The following is a 23,521-nucleotide window of genomic DNA, read 5'->3' on the forward strand; positions in this document are numbered from 1 at the left end:
TTTATCATTCGTGTAATCGTAAGCTAGACAAGTCATCATGTTTTAGTGGTTAAATAAACAGGATCGTAGAAATATTTACGGAATATTCTTTGTTTACATATTATTTGCAGTACTTGTATCAGTACCAAACCGACTTAGTGACGCACGAGCCAATCGGAAGCTATCTGGAAAAATCAATAAAGTCTGACTATGATCTTACTTCAGATAGGAACAGTTCTGCAAGATGGCTGTCCACTTACATTTCAAGGATTTCAAACTTTGCATAGCCATGAGCATTTTATAAAAGCGCATTTTGCATTAAAGGTTATTTTTGTTTACCTGGGTATCATAAGAGCCTAACTTAATGCAAAGGTGGCCTTTCCCTTTAATTGTTATTATCTCAGATTTATTTGACAGGTACTTAGAATGGATATAACAATAATGTATTTGAAGATTTGTCTACTTAAGTATAGATTTGACAAAGGCAAATATCCATTTACTAGAGTAAACTCAAATATCCATTTACTGAAGTTCACTCAAATATCCATTTATTGGAGTTAACTCAAATATCCATTTATTGGAATAAACTCAATTATCCATTTATTGGAGTTAACTCAAATATCCATTTATTGGAGTTAACTCAAATATCCATTTAGTAGAGTAAACTAAAATATCCTTTTATTGGAGTAAATGCAAATATCCATTTATTGGAGTAAACTCAAATATCTCAAACTGCCTCCAAATACAAAATAGTCATCTCCTAATTTAAACATAGAGGCATAGCTTTAAAAACAATGCTTTTATAAAAAAAATTAATTTACCTGAATTTTGTCATTGACAAATTTATCATGAGCTTCATTTCTGGCTTCTAAAGATAACCCTGCATGGTAAGGTAAACATGGAACATTCATACCTAGATAAAAAAAAAATACAGAAAACATGGAACAGCCATATCTACAAAAACAAGTAAAACTGTGAGTAATGCTCACTGAATTGATATCCAAATTCCCCTAATTGATAACATGCACCTTTTGTTATCACATTTTGGTGCTCTGACCAAATCAAATTGGAACAAAATCTAAAATAGGAGATGCACAATAGGAATATGTACTAAAGATTCTGTAAAAGTTTCAATAAATTCCATTCAACAGTGTAGGAGGAGTAACAAATAAAAGATGGGTCCCCACGTCCCCATAACAAATAAGAGCAGGTCCTCCTCTGTATAATGAAACGAATGAAGGAAGTACGGATGGAACGAACAAAGGACTGACACTTCACAACTATGTATCCCCCACTTGCAAGTTTGGGGTTAATAAATACAGAAATCATGGACCATTTATACCTACAAAATTAAATACAGAAATCATGGACCATTCATACCAACAAAATTAAATACAGAAATCATGGACCATTCATACCAACAAAATTAAATACAGAAATCATGGCCCATTCATACCTACAAAAAAAAAATACAGAAATCATGGACCATTTATACCAACAAAAATAAATACAGGAATCCTGGAACATTCATACCTACAAAATTAAATACATGAACTTTGAAAATAAAATACAAGTTGTTTCAGAGATAAAATGTCTATTCAAGTGAAGTGAAATCGGGTAAATTACATTTTGAACACAATCAAATCTCCCTGTATGAAAGGATACAAAATGAACTTGCTAAAAGATTCTTTCTTAATGTGCAAGACACTCTATTACATCCAAACACTTCATAAAGAATTATGAGGAACATTACACAAAATTCTACCAGACAAACAGCTAGATGAACTGAATGGCATCCTAACTGAATCCTTGCGTTTTTATCAAAAAGGTAAATGATATCCCTATGACCAAAATCCTATCTAACAAAATCTCATGCTTGGTTTTTGTTCAATTTCAAATGGCTGAAGGATTAATGTGGCAGAAAATTTGTTACAGAGAGACAGACAAGCTGACAGAATTATACCCCTCTGCTTCAGAACCCTGGTATTATCAAAACAGTTTACCTTTGACAATAGCAGCTGTTTCCATGGTAGCTTTCTTTGTGGGACAGTATATAATGGTAGGTCCATCAAACTCAAATCTATGGCCATTCCTTGTCATGTGGGTTTTTAGGTCTTTGGATGGATCACCACTTTTATTGCTAACTGACAGAAAAAGGTTTGGTCTGGAAAACAAAATATGATATAAAATATTGCTAAACTCACTAAACTGTGCTTTTTAGTAAGCAAACATACTGTAAATGTTTAAATTTTTTACAGAGCACTAATTTTTGCTATTGTGGAGGTGGAAAATAAACCTTGAATAATAATACCTGTGAAATTTTCTATGAGAAATACTCAATGAAAGAATTTTTTTACCAAAATCTTGCTTTTCTATGAAAATCTTCTACATGAGACAGTGTCAATAAGACAGAATCTCTTACATGAACTGTTCCAAAGGTTAAAGTACATTGTGGCTAACGACTATTTTGACGATTCCCTCTTCCCACAGTGGGCGTGGGCAATGGTGGACAATTTGGGTCTACCCTTGGACACGTTCCCACCGGCCCACGGTGGACATGTGGTTGGTCTCTGTCCACGTTGCCCACACATTCTGGTGGTCACTTTTAAATCTTGTTTCATTTTAACAAGAAATCGGAGTTAAAACTCATTCTTACGTAATAAATAGTATGGTCCTGTTGTATTATAAGAAGCGTATCTAATTGTATGAACTATCGGTAACAATATTTCACAGGTGTCAATAGAGCTTCTTTATAATTGACAGTCATCAATTACCTGTGGGCAGGTTTAAAGCAAAGAAGCGTGAGCATTTGCCAACAAATGGAATAAATACAGGAAATCGTGGTAACCTTTGATAGGTGCCATTTGATCTCTTTAATTGACAGTTAATCAATTAACTGTAGCAGCAGGTTTTAATACAATGCAGCACAATCACTTGTCAAAAAATGAATTGTGTTATAGAAGAAATTTTGATTTAACTTTTTACGGCACTGCATTATGTTGCTATGAATTTCTCACGGTGGCTAAAGATGCAAGTGTTCTATCTCGGACCTTTGATTGACAGGTAATCAATTATATGAACATTGAGGGTGTGGTTTGAAGTATTGTGAACTGAAACTGGACAGTAAACCGGTGCGCATTAGCAAACAACACTTACATGTACATTAGAAGACGTATTAATGTAGGTGATTTAATCATTATTAGACCTTCGTGAACGTGTGTACTAAGTTTGAGGAGTAATAAATTGCTTTTTTTGTCAACAACTGTAAAAAAATAAACGAGATATATGATAAGTGCAATCTTCATAAAATTTGAAAATAAAATCGAAACGACTGTAGGCTGGTATTACGAATTTTAAATATCCTAAAATTTGAATAATACTCTCAACTATGATAATTCAATATGTATCCATTTCAACAACTACAAGTGAAAGGCAAAATAACGCAAAAATACAAAATTTTCAAACTCATTTTTGTCCTGTTTTAGTATTGAAATAAATTGGAGATTTTCAGAAAATGGCCTACTAAGTCAGCACACCAGTGTAAATAAAGATACCAATGAGTTTAATTTATTCTACATATAGTTAGTCGTAAAATTCATACTAGAAGAATTTTTTTTTTTATCAGATTATATATCAGATTTTATAAGGGATTTTAAATGTCGAAATTTTGATTTAAAAATAAAACTTGGGATGTCCCTAATACACTTCTGTAATCATAAAACATTAAATTACGTTTCTGTTTATTCTTTAATCTAAATGTTACCAAACAATTCCTTCTTGTTAATTAGCAGTTAGTCGACGACTTCCTGTATATTGGCTGAGTGTGAGACGCTCGGGTATTAAGTAGTGACATTACACGTATAATACTGATTTGACTAATTAAGCTTACGTTGTAAACACATCAATTTTATTTCTAGGTGGCTATGATATGAAAATCACAAAAACTTTATCAAATTATTATGTTTAGTAAAAAGAAAAAAATACTTATATTGAGCATGATTTTACAAGAACAATGAACATTTAATTATTGAAATAAAAATATGATTGCCCTTGTGTCATTCACCTATTTGTATATTCATAAACTAACAATGGATATTTCGAAATGGAATGTTTCTGGAATAAAGTTTCCAAAGATTCTAAAATATTACAAGATTTCAAAATAAAACACTTTAAAAGAAATCCAATTTGGAAGTGCATTTTGATTAATAACTCAATATGCAAAGATTTTCGGGAATTACATGTAAATAAATTTTAATTAAAAAGTCTGATTCATATTAACGTCAACGGTTATAAAAAATTTAAGAAAACAGAATTTTTATATTTCTATATGTCTCTTAAAGTTACATGTTTTTTGAATAACAGTGTCCAATTTTAAATACTTCCATGTATTATTACTCTTCTTATTATCTATGCAAATAAGGCACGTTGTTTGTCAATCGATAATTGTTGCTGTGTCAACGAAATGTCAATTTACCTCATACGAAGCTCAAAACACAGGGACACACCTTTTGATAAAACGTGAAACACACTGATTGGTCGACGATAGGCATTTATCAAATTGGCATAAGAAATTGACACACTCAAAACATTTTTATAGTTATTGGTTTTAAATACTTTGGTTTTTTTTTTTTTAGAATTTTTACGTAAGAAACCCGTCAGTAAAATGAGTAGTTCACAAGTACTCAATTTTCTTGAACTAACTGCATATTCAACTTAAGAAGGGAAATTTTCACCCATCACTATAGTTGGCTGACGTGTGCTCAATTAATACGCTGTTAAATCCGTTGCCATTTGAAAACTCATGAACTACGCGGTTCAATAATTCTGGATTCTTTCACATTTTGTTGAAATGACACAATACCGAAATTGGTTATTTATAGACCATAAGTTAAAGTTGCATATGTTTGCTTCCAATCCGTTCTTTCACTAAGAAAATACAACTGCTTTAAATAGGTTGTCAGTAAAGAAAGGAGTTTACAAATACTCGATTTTCTTGGACATCGTAATTTACAATTTATTACATGATACATGTAGCAACTGGAAATGTTAAATTAAGGCCTTATAAATTACTTTAAAAATTATATCAACTTTGGTTTCCGATTAATCCACGTTTACATATCGATGATACTACATAATGATAGACTTAGGTACGATGTGGGCAGTAAGAAATAGAAAAAAAAAAACAAAACAAAACAAAAAAAAAACAAGAGTTTAATTCATATAAAAACCTAATTATATTAATTCCTAAGTAAACACCTGGTGGTGTCACAATTTTGGCTTGAGGCCAATTATACGTGAAAGAAAATTGATTCTCACGGTCAAGGTAATGATTGACACATCGTTCTTTTATTTGTCAACTGTTTGAACATTGTAATAAAATTGTCGATCATGGATTAAATCCAATCAACAGGTTACCACGCACCCACCGGATACCGTGGGCGTGGACACTATACTGTCCACCTGACATTAAGGGTGGGCAAAGCGTGGACAACTTGATTTGTCCACCATGGGCGAGTGGCATCGTCCAAATTGTCGTTAGCTGTAGTGTATGTCTGTGACACTGGTGACAATTTCTGCTTAAACATAAAAAAAAAAAAAAACATTTATTCTATATTTCTATTTATAGTACCTGTCAAATCCTGTGCAAGTTACAACAGGATCTTTCAAATTCAAACTTCTGACAATGTCTTTTCTGACTTCTGGGGTGGCTGTGGCTGTTAAAGCCATCATTGGAACCTGAATTGCACAAATTAATAATCATTTACACTACATTTCCTGCTGGTAGATCAAAACATGCTTTCGATTCCAGTGTACGTGATGTTACTCTTGTTCATTTTGAAAGTGCTTTAGTATTTCGTAAGTTGTTTGTTTTTCGTAACTGTATTTTCATTCTGCTACCTATAATGTCTTTGTGGATGATCTTTGTTTCCTGTTTTTGTATTTTGACCAACCAATGTATGGAATCTTGATTTTGTTTTGATGCATCAGTTTCTATTTCCAATATTTACTGCGAAAGATCAATGGCTAATAAGGTATAACATTTTGTAAATGTTTCAAAACCCTGATTTAATATTAACTAATATACCAAATCAACTTTAATTTAAAAGTTCTTTTGAAGACTTTAATACTCTTATGAAATCCAATTTTCTAAAACTCAATTAATGATTCATATGTTCCTAAACCATTAATGCACCCAGTGATAAAAAACATCAGCATAGTTAATCTTACTAAGATGTTGCACGAAAAGTTGTAGTAAGTTTTACACACACACCTCAACCATTTCTGTCAACTTAAGTCATAAAGTAAAAAAGAAGTAGAAAAGAAGCAAGGAACCTGAAATGGGAGACACAGTACTGTACAAGTCATCATGCAAAAGCAATGTACCAAATATATAATCATTCCGTAAATTAGATGCTGAAAAATCTGTTATGAAAATTTCTATTATACACGACCTAAAAAATTACTAAATCATACAAGTAGACAAGACAAGAAGTAAATAGGCAGGACTAAGAAGGAGAGACACTGTACATGTCATCATGCAAAAGTGTTGTAACAAATATCTAAGCATTCCCTACTATAGAACCTAACAAATCAGTTACAAAAATGTCTAACATTGCCACATGAACACGGTAGTTGCAACATAGCCCCGCCTGAATGATTGCGTGTATAATAGTTATCATATGGTAAAAAACCATTCTCTTCGAATTCAAGTGATACATGTATACCCAACGATAAGATCTTCAAATCTCATAATTTACTTTGAGCATTAAAAAGTACTATGTACAAAGTAGCAGTCTTTAAAATAATAAGACATGCTTGTCAAAATCCCACAAAATCCACTTTTCTAATATTCTAATTCAGAAGAAATTACCAACCACAAAACCAGTCTTAGCTTACCATTCATTATTTAACTTTTTCAAAAAAAAAAGTTGTAAATGAAATTGGCACTTTACAAGAGTTATTTTTCTTGGTTTAGATGATTTATGAAGGAGATGATTGTTTGTGTTATCTCCAAAATACAGATCTGTATGCACAAAGGGTGATAGTAATATAAAAATAAAGTGAATATACATTGAAAAAGCATTGTTTTTTTGGTTTGTTTTTATGAACCTCAAATTGCCTCTACCATTGGCAGACTGAATTTTATACAGATCGGTATTTAAGTAGCACTCCAGCTAAATATAAGGATAATGCAAAATGTGATTCATGGGTAAAAAGCCTACATATTTTTGTTTTTGATATTTTGTTTGAAATGTCATAGTAAACAGAAATTAACATGCGGTTTTTCATATAACCCGTGCTTTTAGGAGATAAAAATTATATAGAATGCACTGTAGATTTCAAAATTAAGGGAGATAACTCTGTAAATGGTGCTCAAATACAATAGAATCTACTGGATTTTCAATGTAGATTATCTCCTAAGAGCAGGCAGATTTGAATGAATAATTACACATTTCAAAGTATAGACCCATAAAACAACTTAATTACAAAAATAAAAATATGTAGCCTTTTTTGAGGTGTATCGCATTTTTCAAATTTTGCATGATTCTTACAAAGACAGCTACTTAAAAGTCACAATTCTTCATTAATTTTTTATTATTCAATACTACACATATATCCAAACAATTCATCATGTGTCAGAGAATTAATTGGGAGAGATTTAACTTCATGGATTTCATTAGAACACTGAAATACCTCTCCATCCTACAGGTAACAATGTCATTACAAATCAACTTTCAAAACGACCGTCTAAAAATTTCCATCATTTTTTGAAAGCAACCAAAATAAAAAAAAAACCAACTTTGTTTGCAGGGGTATTACAAGAATGTTTATTCCCCAACTCTATTACTTACACCAGGGAATCTGTTCTTAAGTTGTCCTAGGGATCTGTAGGCTGATCTGAAGTCATGCCCCCACTGTGACACACAATGGGCCTCATCTATAGCAATCAAATCAATACCTGAAAGTATAAAAAGACGAAGAATTGAGGATGTCAGTAATAAAACATGAAGTTTCATGCATTGTCGTGCTATGCATATCCAACAACTGCACAGGAATTTGATATTGGAGAGCAATCAACATTGCTTACAACATGTGCCATGTATGAAGCTACACACCAAATTTGAAATCTATCCATTCACTGCGAGCTGAGACTTTTGTGCTGAAAATTTTCTCTATCATTTCATATTCATTCCATTAATCCGACAAACTGGAAGTTGACATCAAAGAGCAACCAAAACTGCTTACGACAGATGGATGGATGAACAAGGTGATTCCAATATGCCATCCACTCATTGAGTGCAGGTATAATATGCAGTCCGGTAATAATTATAATATAGATTTTTATAAAACTTTACTTATTTATTTATTTTCTATAGTTAATCAACTGTTGCATTTTAACCAAAGACAATGATTGTTCTGTTTACCTGGTCAACTATTGAACAAAGGCAATAGTGCCATTATCATTTTCTGATGATTTTTTTCTTCCCTCATTGATTACTTAAAGGTGAATGTTCTCAGGGCTTATCCTTGAACAATGTTAAAATCTTTACAGATGAGAATCAACAATCATGGTCGTACAATACATTGCTGGATTATTAACACATCCTTATCGTTTAGTATAATAATACATTTATCGACTGTTTATTTGGGTTCTGTAGATTTAGTACCCCTAGATACCAACTACTGACCTTAAGTAATGCCTCAGTGGGTACCTTGAGGTAATAAATTTACAGTTCCCCTCATGACCATTCAACAAACATATATAATCCTTTTACTTTGCTAGTGTGTACTTAGTAATTTACTTTGAAGCAGTTAAAAAAAAGATTAATAGAAATTTTGGAGTCAAAACATCTATTAGCAGATTTCATGCATTACATGATAAAAACATTCAATCTGAACAGACCCTGCCTTGTACAAGATTGACATGGTAAGCAGGATTTTTTGTGTGTTAACTCACAGAAAGGACAGCCTGCAGGGAGTCATAACTTAACTTATACATACCATACCTGTTAACCCTCCCACATAATGGGGAGACACCAACAAAATTGATGAAAAATTAAGAATCCCCCACAAAAATATGTAAGATCTGTAGGAGTTTTTTTTTTTTTATTAAAATTACTCTTATTCTCTGTGAAAAATAATAAGCACTGTTCCACAGAAAGATATGAGGTACCTGGGGAAGGCACTTTTTCACCAGGGAAGCCACCCATAGATGTTCTATTGATGTTTTATATTAAATTTTATATTTTGTCAACAGACCTGAACACCAATCCATATACAAAGAATAAAACTTACTTCCCCACATCCCTCATGTTTTACTGGAACTGCCCTAAATAATTGATTTTTTATATCAAAATTTTCATTAACTTAAAAATCTCCCAAATGAGACTGTGTCAGTGGGTGAGAATCTCCCACATAAAATGTTCCAAAAGTTAACAGGTATGTGACATACAATTCTGACTCCAAACCTACCAGACCTTACTCTGTCTTTAACATATTCTGTGATTGGCAGAGAAACATAGACTTCCAATGTTTAAGTTTCCAGTCGACTTGCCTTTAGTTCAAACCAATAGCCTCCTACACTCATTTAAGCTGGCATGAGACCACTGAGACAGTACAATTGATTATGATCCCATATGCCTATGGTACATACCAACATTCCTATTAAGGTCTTCTAAAACATTCATCCCAATACTGGCAAACTCTGGAGTGATGTAGACCAATCTGTACTGCCCTCTGTAAAATTCAATAATTTAAACAGTTACATGTAAGTCTCTTCTTACATGGACAAAACAACAAAATCAACCAAGTACAGATAAATGTGGAGAGGACCTGTCCATGGCCCTAATCTCCTCAAGGTAAACAGGAATTAAATCAACAAAGTAAGTCTTTTATAAACACTAGCTCCAGCCCATGGCTAGTAAATTTCTCAGAGAAAGCAAATGACAGCTTTATTGGCAGCATCGTGATGGGCTAGTAAATGATGCAAATAGCCTTGATTCATTACCAAACATGGATAAAAATTTTAATATCAGGCAAGTACGCCATGTGAACAAGTATGTCAATGTGGCAACTTTTACTCAAAGGTATAGCAAAAAACATTAATTGAAAATAAAATTGTTATCATAAAATTAAGCGAACAAGATGAAAATTGGTAAAACATGGAGTTGCATGCACTGTTGTGTTAGATATACCCAAATGGACCAAAAGTTGACATTGGACAGCAACCAAAATCACTTCATACAACATGTGTACCATCTATATAAAGTCACATTCCTAATTAGAATCCTTCCAGTAAGGACTGGGATCTTTGTGATAAAAATTTTGACAGACGGAATGACCGATGGATGAACAGTTGGACAGAGAGACAAGGTGATTACAATATACCATCCACTCACAGTGTTTGTAACTGTTATTTGCACCAAATGATTGTTTCCTCATGCATATTCATGGACATATAACAACAGACCACATACATAGTGAAAACAATTCATACCTTCTCATGTTGTTTTTGACTTCAGTTGCGTTTTCTTGAGCAGAACCAAGCAGACAGGCCTCTATATTTGAAGCTCTTAAATAAATAGAAAGATATTTTATCAAGCTGCACAATACACTTTCTATACTTCATTAAAAAACACATTGCTAAATAAATTAATTTGAGATAAATACTGTAATCTGATTGGTTAAAATAATTTTGTTATATCTCAATGGATAAAAAAAATATTGACACGCCCCTATTCAGTTAAGTTCAGAGCTACTTTTCTTATGTTTAAAGATAAAAATATGTTTTAAAATTAATTTATAAGAATTGGCTATGATAAAAATTTTGTCTATTGAAAAATAACATAAATTTCCCATATGCATATTTTGTTTATTGCACTTCGCGCAATAAACAAAATGTACATGGAAAATTAATGTTATTTTTCAATAGACAAAATTTTTATTTTTGCCAATTCTTAAATAAAAGCCTTTGTCCTACATTGCATTTGCCATAACAGCCTGTGCATCAACACCAGACATCCAAAACAAGCCCTACAGCTCTGCTTGAGGGTTGATATAGGTCGAAGATCAATGTAATGGATGATATTGAACAATGCAATGACTTGAACAATGCAATGTCATTTATATCTTCTTCATCACATATTTGAATCATTACAAAGAAAAACTATAGATGACTATTTTCAAGTCATATTTGAACGTAATTTCTTAATTAATCCAATTTTTTTTCAAATTTTTAATCAGAAGTACTTTCTTCATTGATAACGACAGGCTGTTATTGAAGACATTGCCCTAAATGATGGGCCAAAAACCAGTTATCAGTCTGATCCTGATATCTACTTGCAACTTCTGGTATTATCAGAGGCAAAAACATCCATATCATTCCCAAATATGTAATAAATTGTGTAATTGTGTAAGTTTTTCCATACTGACTTAGTTATCGGTCCAAAGCTAGCCATATTGGGCTTAAGTCCATTGTGGCTAACTGAGGAACAATTTCATCCAATTCTATTTTAAATCATATTGTTAGTCAAATAAAGATGATCAAAGGATTTTTAATTTTCAAAACTTAGATAATTAGTGTAAGTATTTGTAAAAATCATCAAAATGGGAAAAATCAGAAACATCCAGGTCAAAACCCCACCGATTTGACAATATAATTTCACTCAATGATGCATGCTCTCTTTGAAAAGGCTATTATTTGATCTCTGCATCCCTGGATTTGGTCAGAATTTTTTCAATAGCAAGTTAGAAAAATGAAGTTTTTGACAGGCTTGTCTGCCCTTCAAATGTTCCTTTTCAGTGCATTACAATGAAATAATAACTCAATTTACCAACATGATATGGAAAATCTTGTCTTTTTTCCTAGATTCTGATGGTGCAAATAGTCAAATCAAACTTTCAAAATGGTGGGTTTTGTCACACAATGTTTTGCACACTGCCAGATTCTTACAGAGACTGCTGCTTAAGCTTTTACTTTCCAAAAGAAATTTGTTTTAACCTGACTAAAGAAAATAGTTAAATATTCTAAAACACTTATCTTTGAACCCATTTATATACATGCACATGTATTGTCATCCAGCTCTTAACATCGTTTATTTGTTTTCAGCAGTCAATTAAATACAAATACAGTAAACTGACAGCTACATATTGCTGAAAGTGTACAAACAAACACAGAAAAATGTTTAAATTTCAAGAGAAAGCATATTAATGCCAGGAAAAACTTTTACTCACTTCAAACCTAGAACTTGATCCTTCATCAGTGAGATAAGAGGGGAGATAACTACAGTTGTTCTTCCTGTATACACTGATGGGTACTGGTAACATAAGCTCTTCCCATATCCTGGAATTCAAATAAATCAATAGGGTTATTCTCAAACATTTGGGTGTCTTCTTATAGACATATCTTTAGGACCAATAAGGAAATATCGGCATTCATTTGTGCATGCTACATGCATATAAAACACATCATAAAAGGTGCACATCTTCAATATGTATTTAATCATTGTGCAAAGTTTAAATAATATTGCTTTAATAATTTTTGAGTTACAGATTACACAAAGTGATGGCACATGCATCAGCTTTTTTCATGATGAAAAAAGAAAAAGTACATTCTACAAGTAAACCAATAATTTTCAAAATATATCACATTTCTAGTATTTGAATATTATAACAAGAGGCTCCCAGGAGCCTGAATCGCTCACCTGTTCAAATTTTGGCCTTTTAAGGGTAATAACTCTAACAAGGAGTTGTCTGACAATTTTTACAACAGAAGTAATAACAACATAAACAGAAAAAAAATGTCCAAAAAGGGCAATAAGTCCAACATGGGTCAACAAATTTTCACCAAAATTTGACCACAGATAGATCTCTTCATGCTGAATAATTTTATCCATGTCAGATTTTGGTTAAACCTAACCGTTTTGGAGATATATGCAAAAATCTGCTGTCTGACCCCAATGTTCAATTTTTAGTAACAGCGGCCTTGCTTTACTACAGATCAAAAATCCAAATGGTCATTTTGTTAAGGATGCCCTTTAAAACAATACCAACTTTCATTGAATTCTGTAAATTAGTTCCTGCGGAGAGGATTTTTTAAAGTAATAATATTAAAAACAGCAAAAAAACGTCTAAAAAAGGCAATAACTCCAACATGAGTCAACAGATGTTCACCAAATTTTGACCATAGATAGATCTCATCATGCTGGACACTTTTTCCCCCTCATGTCAGAATTCGGCTAAACCTAACGGTTTTGGAGATAAATGCGAAAAACTACTGTCTGACACCTATGTTCTATTTTTAGTAACAAAGGCCATGTTTTTCAACGGATCAAAAATCCTCACATCAGTTCTATGCAGGATACCCCAAGAAACATTCATACCAAGTTTGGTTCCAATTGGTCAGGTGGTATCAGATGAGCAAATTTTTGAAAGAAATAATTCAAAATTTGACCGCAGATAGATTTCATCATGCTGAACACTATTACCCCTGTCAGAATTGGCTAAACCTAACGGTTTTGGAGATATATGTGAAAAACTACTGTCTGACCCTACATTCTATTTTAGTAACGGTGGCCATGTTGTTCGACAGATCAAAAATCCCCACACCAGTTCTATGCAGGATACCCCAAGGAACATGCATACCAAGTTTGGCTCAAATTGGTCAAGTAGTTTTAGAGGAGAAGAGTTTTGAAACATTGTTAATACGACGACGGACATCAAGTGATGGCAATAGCTCACATGGCCTTCAGCCTGGTGGGCTAATAAAAAGATTATATGTACTGGACACTGAAATGTTTACATTCAGTAAAATTTTCAGAAAAAATATCTATTACCACTTTGGTACAGAGTGAAACCTGTCTAAACCAAACTCGGAATAATCCAAAAACCTGTCTTAAACAGACATTATTTGAGTCTCTTTATAGATAGCAGTTTTTTTATCGAATGTTCCCAGTTTTATAAATTTCAATAATTCACATTGTGAAATAAATTTGGTAATTTCACTCTTGGACTTTCTCCTGCCAATGTCACAACACAAATATAAATCTGCTGTACACATAATTTACAATTTATGTTGAAAATAGCAACAAATAATGGAGGAAATCTATGTAATAAATAGGATAATCAACTAGTTATCGTGAATGCCAAGAACGCATTATGATTTAACTCATAGTCGGAACAAGTTCTGCATGCTTGTTAAATCTAGGCGTTCTTCAGCACTCATGATCATAAGTTGGTTATTCACTCTTTCCAATTAATTAGCCTATTAAGTAACACTCCAGCTAAGGATCATGCAAAATGTGATTCATGGGTAAAAAGCCTATATAATTTTATTTTTGATATTTTGCTTGAAATACCATAGTTAACAGAAATAAATGTGGTTTTTCATATAACCCGTGCTCTTAGGAGATCAAAATTATAAAGAATGCACTGTAGACTTCAAAATTAAGGGCGAAAACTCTGTAAATGGCGCTCAAATAAAATAGAATCTACTGTATTTTCAATGTTGATTATCTCCTAAGAGCAGGCAGATTTGAATGAATAATTACACATTTCATAGTACAGTCCCATAAAACAAGTTAATTCAAAAATAAAAACATGTAGCCTTTTTTTGGGGTGCATCACATTTTTCAGATTTTGCATGATTCTTTCAAAGACAGCTACTTAATATTTTTAACCTTGGTAAACGACCACCTATCTTAACCAAACAAAAGGTGTTCAATTTAAATTCATGGGATATGTTATACTTAAATCTACATTTACCTGTTGCCATGACAACACAGTTATCTCTTTTTTCATTTAATACAGAACTCACAATCTTCCATTGCATCCTAAAAGAAAAATAAATGACATTTACATTGTGAAGTTGTAAGCGCTGCCGCCAGAGGCTCATGATAGACACACCCCCACTCATACAGGAAGTTGATATTGGACAACATCCAAAATAACTATCAACATATGCCACATACAAAATTTCAAATCAATCCATCCATTAGGAGCTGAGATAATTGTGGAAACATTTAGACAGAGGGTCCGAATTTGGATGGACGGACAGACAAAGTAATTCCAATATATCATCTAGGCATGCAAATGCAGTACAAAAACTTCTTATTAGTTTTTATGAAATGATAAATCCCAAACAAAATACAGGTAGTTTCCCATTGTCTGAAAATTGTCTACTCTGGTCTTTAAAAATGAAAAAAAACTTAAATAAAAATTAATACCGTTCATATGTTTTTTGTTTGTTTTTTTTTATACTGTAAACGTACTAATTTTTCGATGTGGACAGAAAAGCGTGATAAAAAGTACCCCCCAAAATGATTTTTAACACTATATAACGCCAATCCTTTTTTTAATCCACGAAAATTGATACCTGCTTACTTGCGGAATCTGCAAAAATTAGCAACCACGAAAATTACTATGTTTACAGTAATAAAAACTATTGTAATAATAAACAGCTTACCACTACATTTAGCTGCATGTTTTATTCTGATACTCTCAGACTTTTATACATGTACATGTACATGTAGTTACAAAATTTCAAATATTAATGTAGCAAGTATAAATAATAACAATTAATTTTACTTTCCCCCATTCATAGGCTTCATTCACACCACAAGGGCGAGTGATTAAAAATTTGTAATTTCCCGCCATGCGCAGGGAAATTAAAATGTCGCATGAAGACTCCCACACTTACCATGTTTACAGTTGTTATTCATATTGTTGATCAATTAAATACTTGTTCATTAACGAATGTTATTCATATATTAGTTGGTAGTGTATCAACTAATCATACTGGTAGTTATGTCGATGATGCAATGACTTGATGGTTGGAGGGGAGGTCTTTGATGATGTAGAATTTACAGTGTTGTTCAATTTAATTTTTATGGCTTTATCTATGGAAGAAACAGATTCTTCCTCATTTCTCCCCGGGATTAAAGGATTTCTCCACTCTCGATAGTTAAATTTCAGATTTTAACCCACTCGCTAAAGCTCATCGGTTAAAATCTAAAATTTAACTACAGTCGTACCTCGTTACGTCGAAGTCGAAGGGACCAACAGAAAATATTCGAGTTATCCAAGGTTCAAGACATCCGAGGTGATTTGTCATCCGGAAATAAAATCGTTCCGTCATTGACCCGGTAAATTTAATAGGTGTTTATCAATATATTTTATTAATAAAATCGATTTTGGGGATTTTTAATGTGTACACTTTCCAATATTTTTATTGAATCGAGTTATTTTTTTCTAATTTTTTGTTTGTATTTTTTTTGTTTGTTTGTTTTTTTTTTTTTAATTTCGTTACCCCGACAATTTTACAAAGAAAACAAACAACTTATCAGTTTTCAATTTTATTGACATACGTATGCAAGAAGGCAAACATGTTATACAAATATAACATACACATTTTTTATCCAAGTGGACAAAGTATTGGCTGGAACTCCGAAATTACGGGAATTTCAGACTTTGTTTTAAACCTCTCTCTACCTCTATAACTGCTTGGTACTTTTCTTCAATAGACTTTACATACAGTTCACGTTTAGCTGATCTAGCTATCCCACTGGTTGAGCCAATTCCTTCACTAGATTGCTCAGCTAACATTGTGAACTGTTTGAATGCAATAATGCAAACCCCCCTTTTATAGAAACAACTAATTATTTGACACATGAACAGTTGTCAAAAAATAGAAGAGCCCGATTTGTTTTATCTTAATTAATCATCCATAATCATTGCATTATTGTCATACTTACTTAAAATAATCGGCTTGGTTAATCAGATTCGTTTCTTCATTTTTGTCACAATACACATTCATCAAATACCCTAATTGACACTTGGCTAATCAGGCCAGCCACTTAAATGTCAACAGGTGAACTATACACACTCTTCCGATAAACGTTATACAAACACAGATTAACCTTTCACTCTTTCACTTCAGCCAATTAAGGTAATAAAACAATCAGATTTCAAACCAATATGTCAACAATTATTTAATTACCAAAGTTCGAGACATCAGGGTTAATTTGCATTATATAGCAATAAGAGGGACTGGGTGAATACCTCGAGTTATCCGGGATTTCGACTTATCAGAGTTCGACACATCAGGGTTTTTAATGCATTATGTAAAGGGAGCTTTTGCCGGGACTGACAGATTACTTCGAGTTATCCGAGGTTTCGAGTTATCTAAGTTCGACACACCGAGGTTCGACTGTAGTGGAGAAATCATGTAATCCCCTCGAGACTGAAGGACAATCTATATTTAATATATTGAAATTTTATTAAGCTATTTTTTAAAGTACACAGAACATAACATACCCTCTGAATTTAGAATAACCAAAATGCTGTTTCAGTACATTGAGATACTTCTCATCATCAGGTTGGTTTGTAAGATCTGAAATAATACCACAAATTTTAATTATCTCAATGGCTACATTGATAACAAGTGGAAGAAGCAAAAAATAATTCATCATATTGAGAAATGATATACTTCCATCAAAGCAAAACATTACATCACAATCTATTGAAACTTTACAAATGGTACAAAATGCTGCCTAAACAAAACGTTTCAAAGATGTCTATGAATTACTCTGATATTTTCAAACAAGCTACTTTCAGTTGGGTTATTTTTTATAAAACCCTGCATTCTATGCTGGACCCACAACTGTTCAACTGATAATTTTACAAATATCTGGAATATCCTTTGTCTTTCCCACTGATGAAAATATCCTAAACTCAGCAAAATGATAAATGGCATGAAGTCTATTTCATTGAAAAGAGAATCTAATACTTTATGCTTTCGACTTTGGTCAAACTAACGGCCATTGCCTAATTTGCTTTCCAAAAGCCATAATAAATCAATCCCAACCTTCATTTTAGGCTAACAAATCCTTTTTTACAATATTTACCACAAAGATGACAGTGCCATACCATTATAAGACCTCAAAAAAAGAGGTTTTTTTCACAAATGAGGAATGAGAAAATGAACAATATTTTTAAAAATCTTGGCTAAGAAGAAATTACAGTGAAACTAAATCCCTTTTGGACTGTACAATTTGTTCTGTGAAGAGTTTAGGCTTTTATGGCTCAAAATACATTTTAACAACAAAGGAACTTAAAAAGTGACTAATGCAAACAGTTTTTTTTTAACTTTTAAACGGTTTGGTTTTAACACATTTCACAGTATTACCATCATCTTCATTCTCATTGACTTCAGGCTCTGCATTCTCCAAAACGCTTTTTTCTGCTTCATCAAGTTCCTATCCAAGTAAAATAAAAATAAAAAGTAACAAATGAGCACAGTGTTCTGCATGCAGGATTCCACTTACATCACCCAGGGCAAGTGCAATTTTTGTGTGGGGAAATTTCTTTATTATGCCCACTTTCCCTTTGGCAACTCAATTTTTTAAAATGATTTGTTCAGTTTGGAAAGCAAACATCAAGTATGGGAAGTTAAATCTTTATTTAGATTTTTCCTGTATAACCCTAAAGGTTTGAAAAATCCTAGAACACTGATCAGCAACTGTCACAATATCAGGTTATTCCAAAGCAAACAATACACAATTCTTAAATTAATTGAAAAATACAATTACAATATTCTACAATGTATTAGATGTTAAAATTTGTCAGGTTAAGATTTTGTTGGTTGTGCCTTACAGAAACATGATTTGGTACACTTAAACATATTTTAAGAGGCTTTCTATGAAAAAACATGCAAAATCCGTTAAAAATCTGTTAAAAAATTGGCATTAGCATTGTTAAAAATTTTGAAAAATAAAATAAACATTTATGATGTCAATTTTAAATGAGTAACATTGATGTGTTCATTTTAATTATGTAAAGTACTATGTACATGTAACACTGACATGTATAACAAGTATTTCCTCCTCCTACATGTACATTGAATCAAATACTTGTAATCTGTAAAAAGTGTTTAATCTGTAACTGCAAGTACAGTGTTATGCATTGTACATATATGTATCTTAATGTACATTGTACATATATACATGTATGTATATCATGCATATGCACAAAATGTACATTTGTGTACATGTATATCCTACCTGTAATGCTGAATCATCAAACTCTTCATCTCCAAACTCATCTTCCTACAATTAATTACAATACACTACTATCAACCAAAATTTTAATTTCTCCACTCTCTACAGTAGAGTCACTCATGTCCTCCACTGTGAATCAGCCAGAACCATTAAATATACCTTGGTATGAAGAAAGGAGAAGTAAACTACAGACAATATTTGAAATGGTGACTCCAGTCAATATCTCCACTGTGAAGGGTGGAGAAATTAAAATTTGTGTTGAAAGTAGTGTATGTACAGTGAAACCTGTACAAGTGAATTAACAAAACCACTGACTATGGAATATGTTCAGTTTGGACAGGTGTTCAGTTTACCAAGGTTCAAAGTACACTTACATGTAAACTGATATGACTTTAATACTTGTCTAGTTTTGACAGGTTTCACTGTACCAGAATTCTAATTACCTACAGTCAAACCTCGGCAGCTCACACTCCAATGGACCATTGAAATTTGTTTTGAGTTATCAGCAGTTTAAGAAATTGAAAGTTCTTAGATTTCCAAATTATTTGTTGCCGATCCAAGTTCGTCTTCATCGTTAGAAATTGCTTACTTCCTACAAAGTTTTGTTAGGTCTTGGATATTTTTGTTCGCTTTTGGAAGGTTATGTTGATTTGTTGACATTAAAAATGCTGTGTTTGCTTTTAAAAAACTTTTAGAGTTCGAGTTCCTAAGTCAATAATTTTTTGACGTTAAATTTTCTTTCATGCTTTCATCATGCCGACTTCGGAACATTCTCAAACTTCATTCAGTACTATGTTAGATTAAAACTATCTAACTAGTGATGATTTAAAATTTATTACCTGTAATTAACTAAAATGATACTTTGAGTAATGATGGGAGTTCCGTTTTTCACACCTTTCATTACCTAAGCTGACAAAATGGCTAACGAGTTTGAGTTAGTAAAGGTTATTCTCTAAGAATAATTACTGAACAGACCAACTAGTCAGTTCGAGTGTTCGAGAAATCCGAGATTATTTGGTTGATTGTACAAGAGAAAAGTTTGGTACTTTGAATTGTGTTCGAGAAATCAAGTGAAGTTCGACTGTATACAAATTGTATGTATATGAAAGACTCAGATTCATATTTAGTTTCACAAAACTTTAAAGTGTCCAATCTCACAAACAGGTCCAATAATATTGTGACATCAATTCAAGTTTTGGAAATTAAAAAACATTTTACATCCTACATGTACTTGGTTACTTACACAAACCTGTCCATTTGGGTCCTACAAACATGTCCTTTCTTGATATATCTAACAAAACCGTCATGTTTGTTTTACATACATGTACATGTAATTTGTTAGGGCTACAATGTACATGTAACAAATGTTAAAACAAATTAACATAAAAAAGGACCGTTCACAAAAATTCGAAATATAAATGTATTTAATGATTCTAGCAGTTTAATAACATTTCAGTAAAGGACAGAAACAAATATTGAAAACTACTGAAATGGAGTAATTTTATCCCGTTTTTTACTTCAGTGGAGTCACAGTGGAGGACATGAGTGACTCCACTGTGAAGAGTGCAGAAATTAAAATTTTGGTTGACAATAGTGTACATGTACTTATAGATTTTTTCATCCAATTTTCTTCTGTAAATACTTGATGAAATACATTAACAGTTGTATTAACATTAACATTCACATAACTTTCGACGACAAAACTTCTAAACTTACAAAAAAAATTTACATTTGTACAAATACATGTACATGTAAGCATGAAAAGATGTTTCTAAACAATTTAAATATGACAGCTTTTTAAAGTAAGTAACAGTTTATATAAGTCTATATTGATATTTAATCTCCTAAATGAAAACAGGATTGGAGGACATGCATTGCTAATGTACATTTGTACATGTATTCCCTGATTTTTAAAGTAAAGGAATTTCAATAAAATTAAAAACTGATAAAAAAATTTCTAATTTCTTTTAATTTCACAATGTCAATGTGCTGATTAGCAAGAGAGCTACAAGATACATGGACATGCAACATATTTAATACATTTTGTACCTTTAAACATATTATATATCTTCATTTCTTGTAAATCATACCTCTTGTAGTTCTTTAGACTTATCATGAGCTAGCACCAAGTCTTCTTCATCAATATTGAATTGATCAAAGTTTTCTAAATCATCAGTACCATCTGAATCAAACCCAGCATTATGATCTTTTTCATTCATGGAATTGGAATTCACATTATTTGCAGGTTTTGTACATTTTCCAGATATCAATGGTCTAGAGTTCCCTGTACTGGCTGTAGTTTTATCTGACTCAGGCGAATGACATTCATCGTCTGTATCATCCTGCTCATCAGCTTCAAATGATGCATCAAGCAGATTTTTGTTGACTTTTTTCAGAATATCTAAAGCCCCATTTAATTCACGACATGACGAATAAACTATAGAATCATTTAAACATTTACTCTGTGTTATTAGTATGCAAAGATTTACAGCCTCAGCTTTCACATTATCAACTTTCTTCAATAATATCTGATGATTTTTATCCATCATTTATGTTACAACTTCAAGTATTTAGACCTGCATCTGACAAATTGCAATATAAGACCATGAAATGGAAATCCTCAGCTTCTTGTTTGGTTAAATAAACCCAATATTTACTAATAGGGAAGTTTCGAGTTACGTCTATTCTGGAGAGTTCATAGATAAGTCTATTACGGAAATTTTAATTGGTTGATTCAGGGGAGTTGTTGATTACGATTCCCACCGCCATAGTATATATTCGGAACCCCTCACAATTTGGCATCTAAACACCAAAGAACCAAAATGACAGCAAAGCATAATAACGTTCTTATGCAACTCCAAATAAAGCAAAATAATGTCTTATGTATATATAAAAATAGTCATGTTTTAAACGCATTCAGCATGTGAAAGATAGAGAAAGTTGTTTGATCAGTAGTCGAAACTAATAGGTCGAGACTCCATGCCGGGTTTAATTTGAAACGGGAGAGAAAATTGAGAAGAGTTCAAAAACATAAAAAAGAAATGGAAAATGAAAAACAAAATATTTTCCAATGAAGAAGATTCCGGAAAGGGACCGATCGTTACAATACACCACTGCAATTAAATGTTGATTTTTATACATACTTCCGTTCTCACAATGTGCAACACACAGGCAGGTATATGTACTGGCTCCATCTATATTTTTTTGGCTGTATATTGTGTTATGCATTTTGTATTTGCGTATGGAGTTTTCATATCACAACTCATACGTTATGCCGGAGCTTGCCGTAACTACGCAAACTTTTTTGTATCGCGATAGACTTCTTATAATTAGGCTTCTGTGACATTGTTGTGTTGCTACAAGATTGAAGTCATCACTGCAGAAGTGTTATGGTCGTCATCATAAACTCGTGGATCCTTACGGTGTATCCATCTGCACCATGAAAACTGATTTGTTCAACGTGTCATAGTTTTCCTTTCCTCATTCGTCTACCCCGGACTTGACTTTTTATGAGCAACTCGGCAGGTGTTTCTAGAAAAGCAGAGGACGCTTACCCTACCGGTGCACCTAGTCCATGCTCCCAGTTTTTAGTGGAGTCCGAGTTGCTCATTTACTTTTGTTACGTTGTATGCATTTTTTTTTTAGTTACATTATGTTCTTTGTTGTGTTTGTCTGTTTTCCATGTCTGATCTTTGTCCCTGGATTACATTTTTTTTATTTCCGCTAGAATCTTGGTTCTCTTGATTACTCTTGACCCATATGGAAGTAATTTTGCAAATAAATAAATAACGTAAACAGGACCCAATGGAACCTCTTGATGGTACATCCCCATTTTCCGGATTGTTATATATTATGTTTTGTATTCGTATCGGTTTTCAAATAGCGGATCCAGACGGGGTGCAGGAGGTTTGCACTCCCTTTTTATTGGACATTTTGTTATTTTCATCTGTGAAATTGACAAAAATAGCAAATAATGTCCTAGCACCCGCTTTTTCTGAGGAACTTCGGCAGGCATCCCCTTTTAAAATTGTCTAGATCCGGCCCTGTTTTCTTGTATGAGTATAGGGTCTGTGAGTCCATACAAATATGTCCCTAGATATTGCTTGAATTTTAAAAATGTTTGTTTTTTCTACCACTGTGTTGAAAATGAACAAATGTCTATAAATATCGACACGCTTCAATAGCAAAGTGGTTGGTAGGGAACTAAAAAATATTAAGTTTATGATTAATTTCATTAGCGTCACTAACGACAGAGCATAATCTGGTTTATTACTGAAAAGTCCTTTCTGGGCTACGCATACAGCAATTGCAGTTTGATAAAAAAAAATGTTATAAATTGAACATACCCTTTATGATTTTTAGAGTTTATATTTTGTATTTATTCTTATTTATATCCTTTTTATTATTATTTTATTACTTTTTGTAGGGATTAAGGTATGAATACTACATTCAATTATATTCGCTTACATAATTGTTCTTTTTTTATA

The 23,521-nt window shown here is 32.4% G+C and overlaps 1 protein-coding gene across 2 annotated transcripts in view; it reads right to left on the bottom strand.

Moving 5' to 3' along the window:
* LOC148603181 (bifunctional 3'-5' exonuclease/ATP-dependent helicase WRN-like) overlaps positions 1 to 21,822 on the bottom strand; it is a 42,018-nt gene extending 20,196 nt beyond the window's left edge. Inside the window, exons 1-12 of one of the 2 annotated variants that reach the window (XM_088554095.1) lie at positions 21,125 to 21,822; positions 19,038 to 19,082; positions 18,164 to 18,233; positions 17,293 to 17,368; positions 14,743 to 14,810; positions 12,214 to 12,322; positions 10,478 to 10,552; positions 9,635 to 9,717; positions 7,833 to 7,939; positions 5,609 to 5,715; positions 1,983 to 2,143; positions 801 to 892 (exon numbers count right to left, since the gene is read on the bottom strand). In XM_088554095.1, coding sequence (XP_088410221.1) covers positions 801 to 892; positions 1,983 to 2,143; positions 5,609 to 5,715; positions 7,833 to 7,939; positions 9,635 to 9,717; positions 10,478 to 10,552; positions 12,214 to 12,322; positions 14,743 to 14,810; positions 17,293 to 17,368; positions 18,164 to 18,233; positions 19,038 to 19,082; positions 21,125 to 21,583 — 1,452 coding nt within the window. In that variant the 5' untranslated portion in view covers positions 21,584 to 21,822. The remainder of the gene's footprint in view (positions 1 to 800; positions 893 to 1,982; positions 2,144 to 5,608; positions 5,716 to 7,832; positions 7,940 to 9,634; positions 9,718 to 10,477; positions 10,553 to 12,213; positions 12,323 to 14,742; positions 14,811 to 17,292; positions 17,369 to 18,163; positions 18,234 to 19,037; positions 19,083 to 21,124) is intronic. The other variant, XM_088554096.1, reaches the window with a different exon arrangement.
* Positions 21,823 to 23,521: the final 1,699 nt, after the last annotated feature.

Source organism: Perna viridis, chromosome 11 (genome assembly GCF_037379345.1).
Source record: "Perna viridis isolate PV_CMFRI_1.1 ecotype Kerala chromosome 11, ASM3737934v1, whole genome shotgun sequence".
Lineage (NCBI taxonomy): Eukaryota > Metazoa > Mollusca > Bivalvia > Mytilida > Mytilidae > Perna > Perna viridis.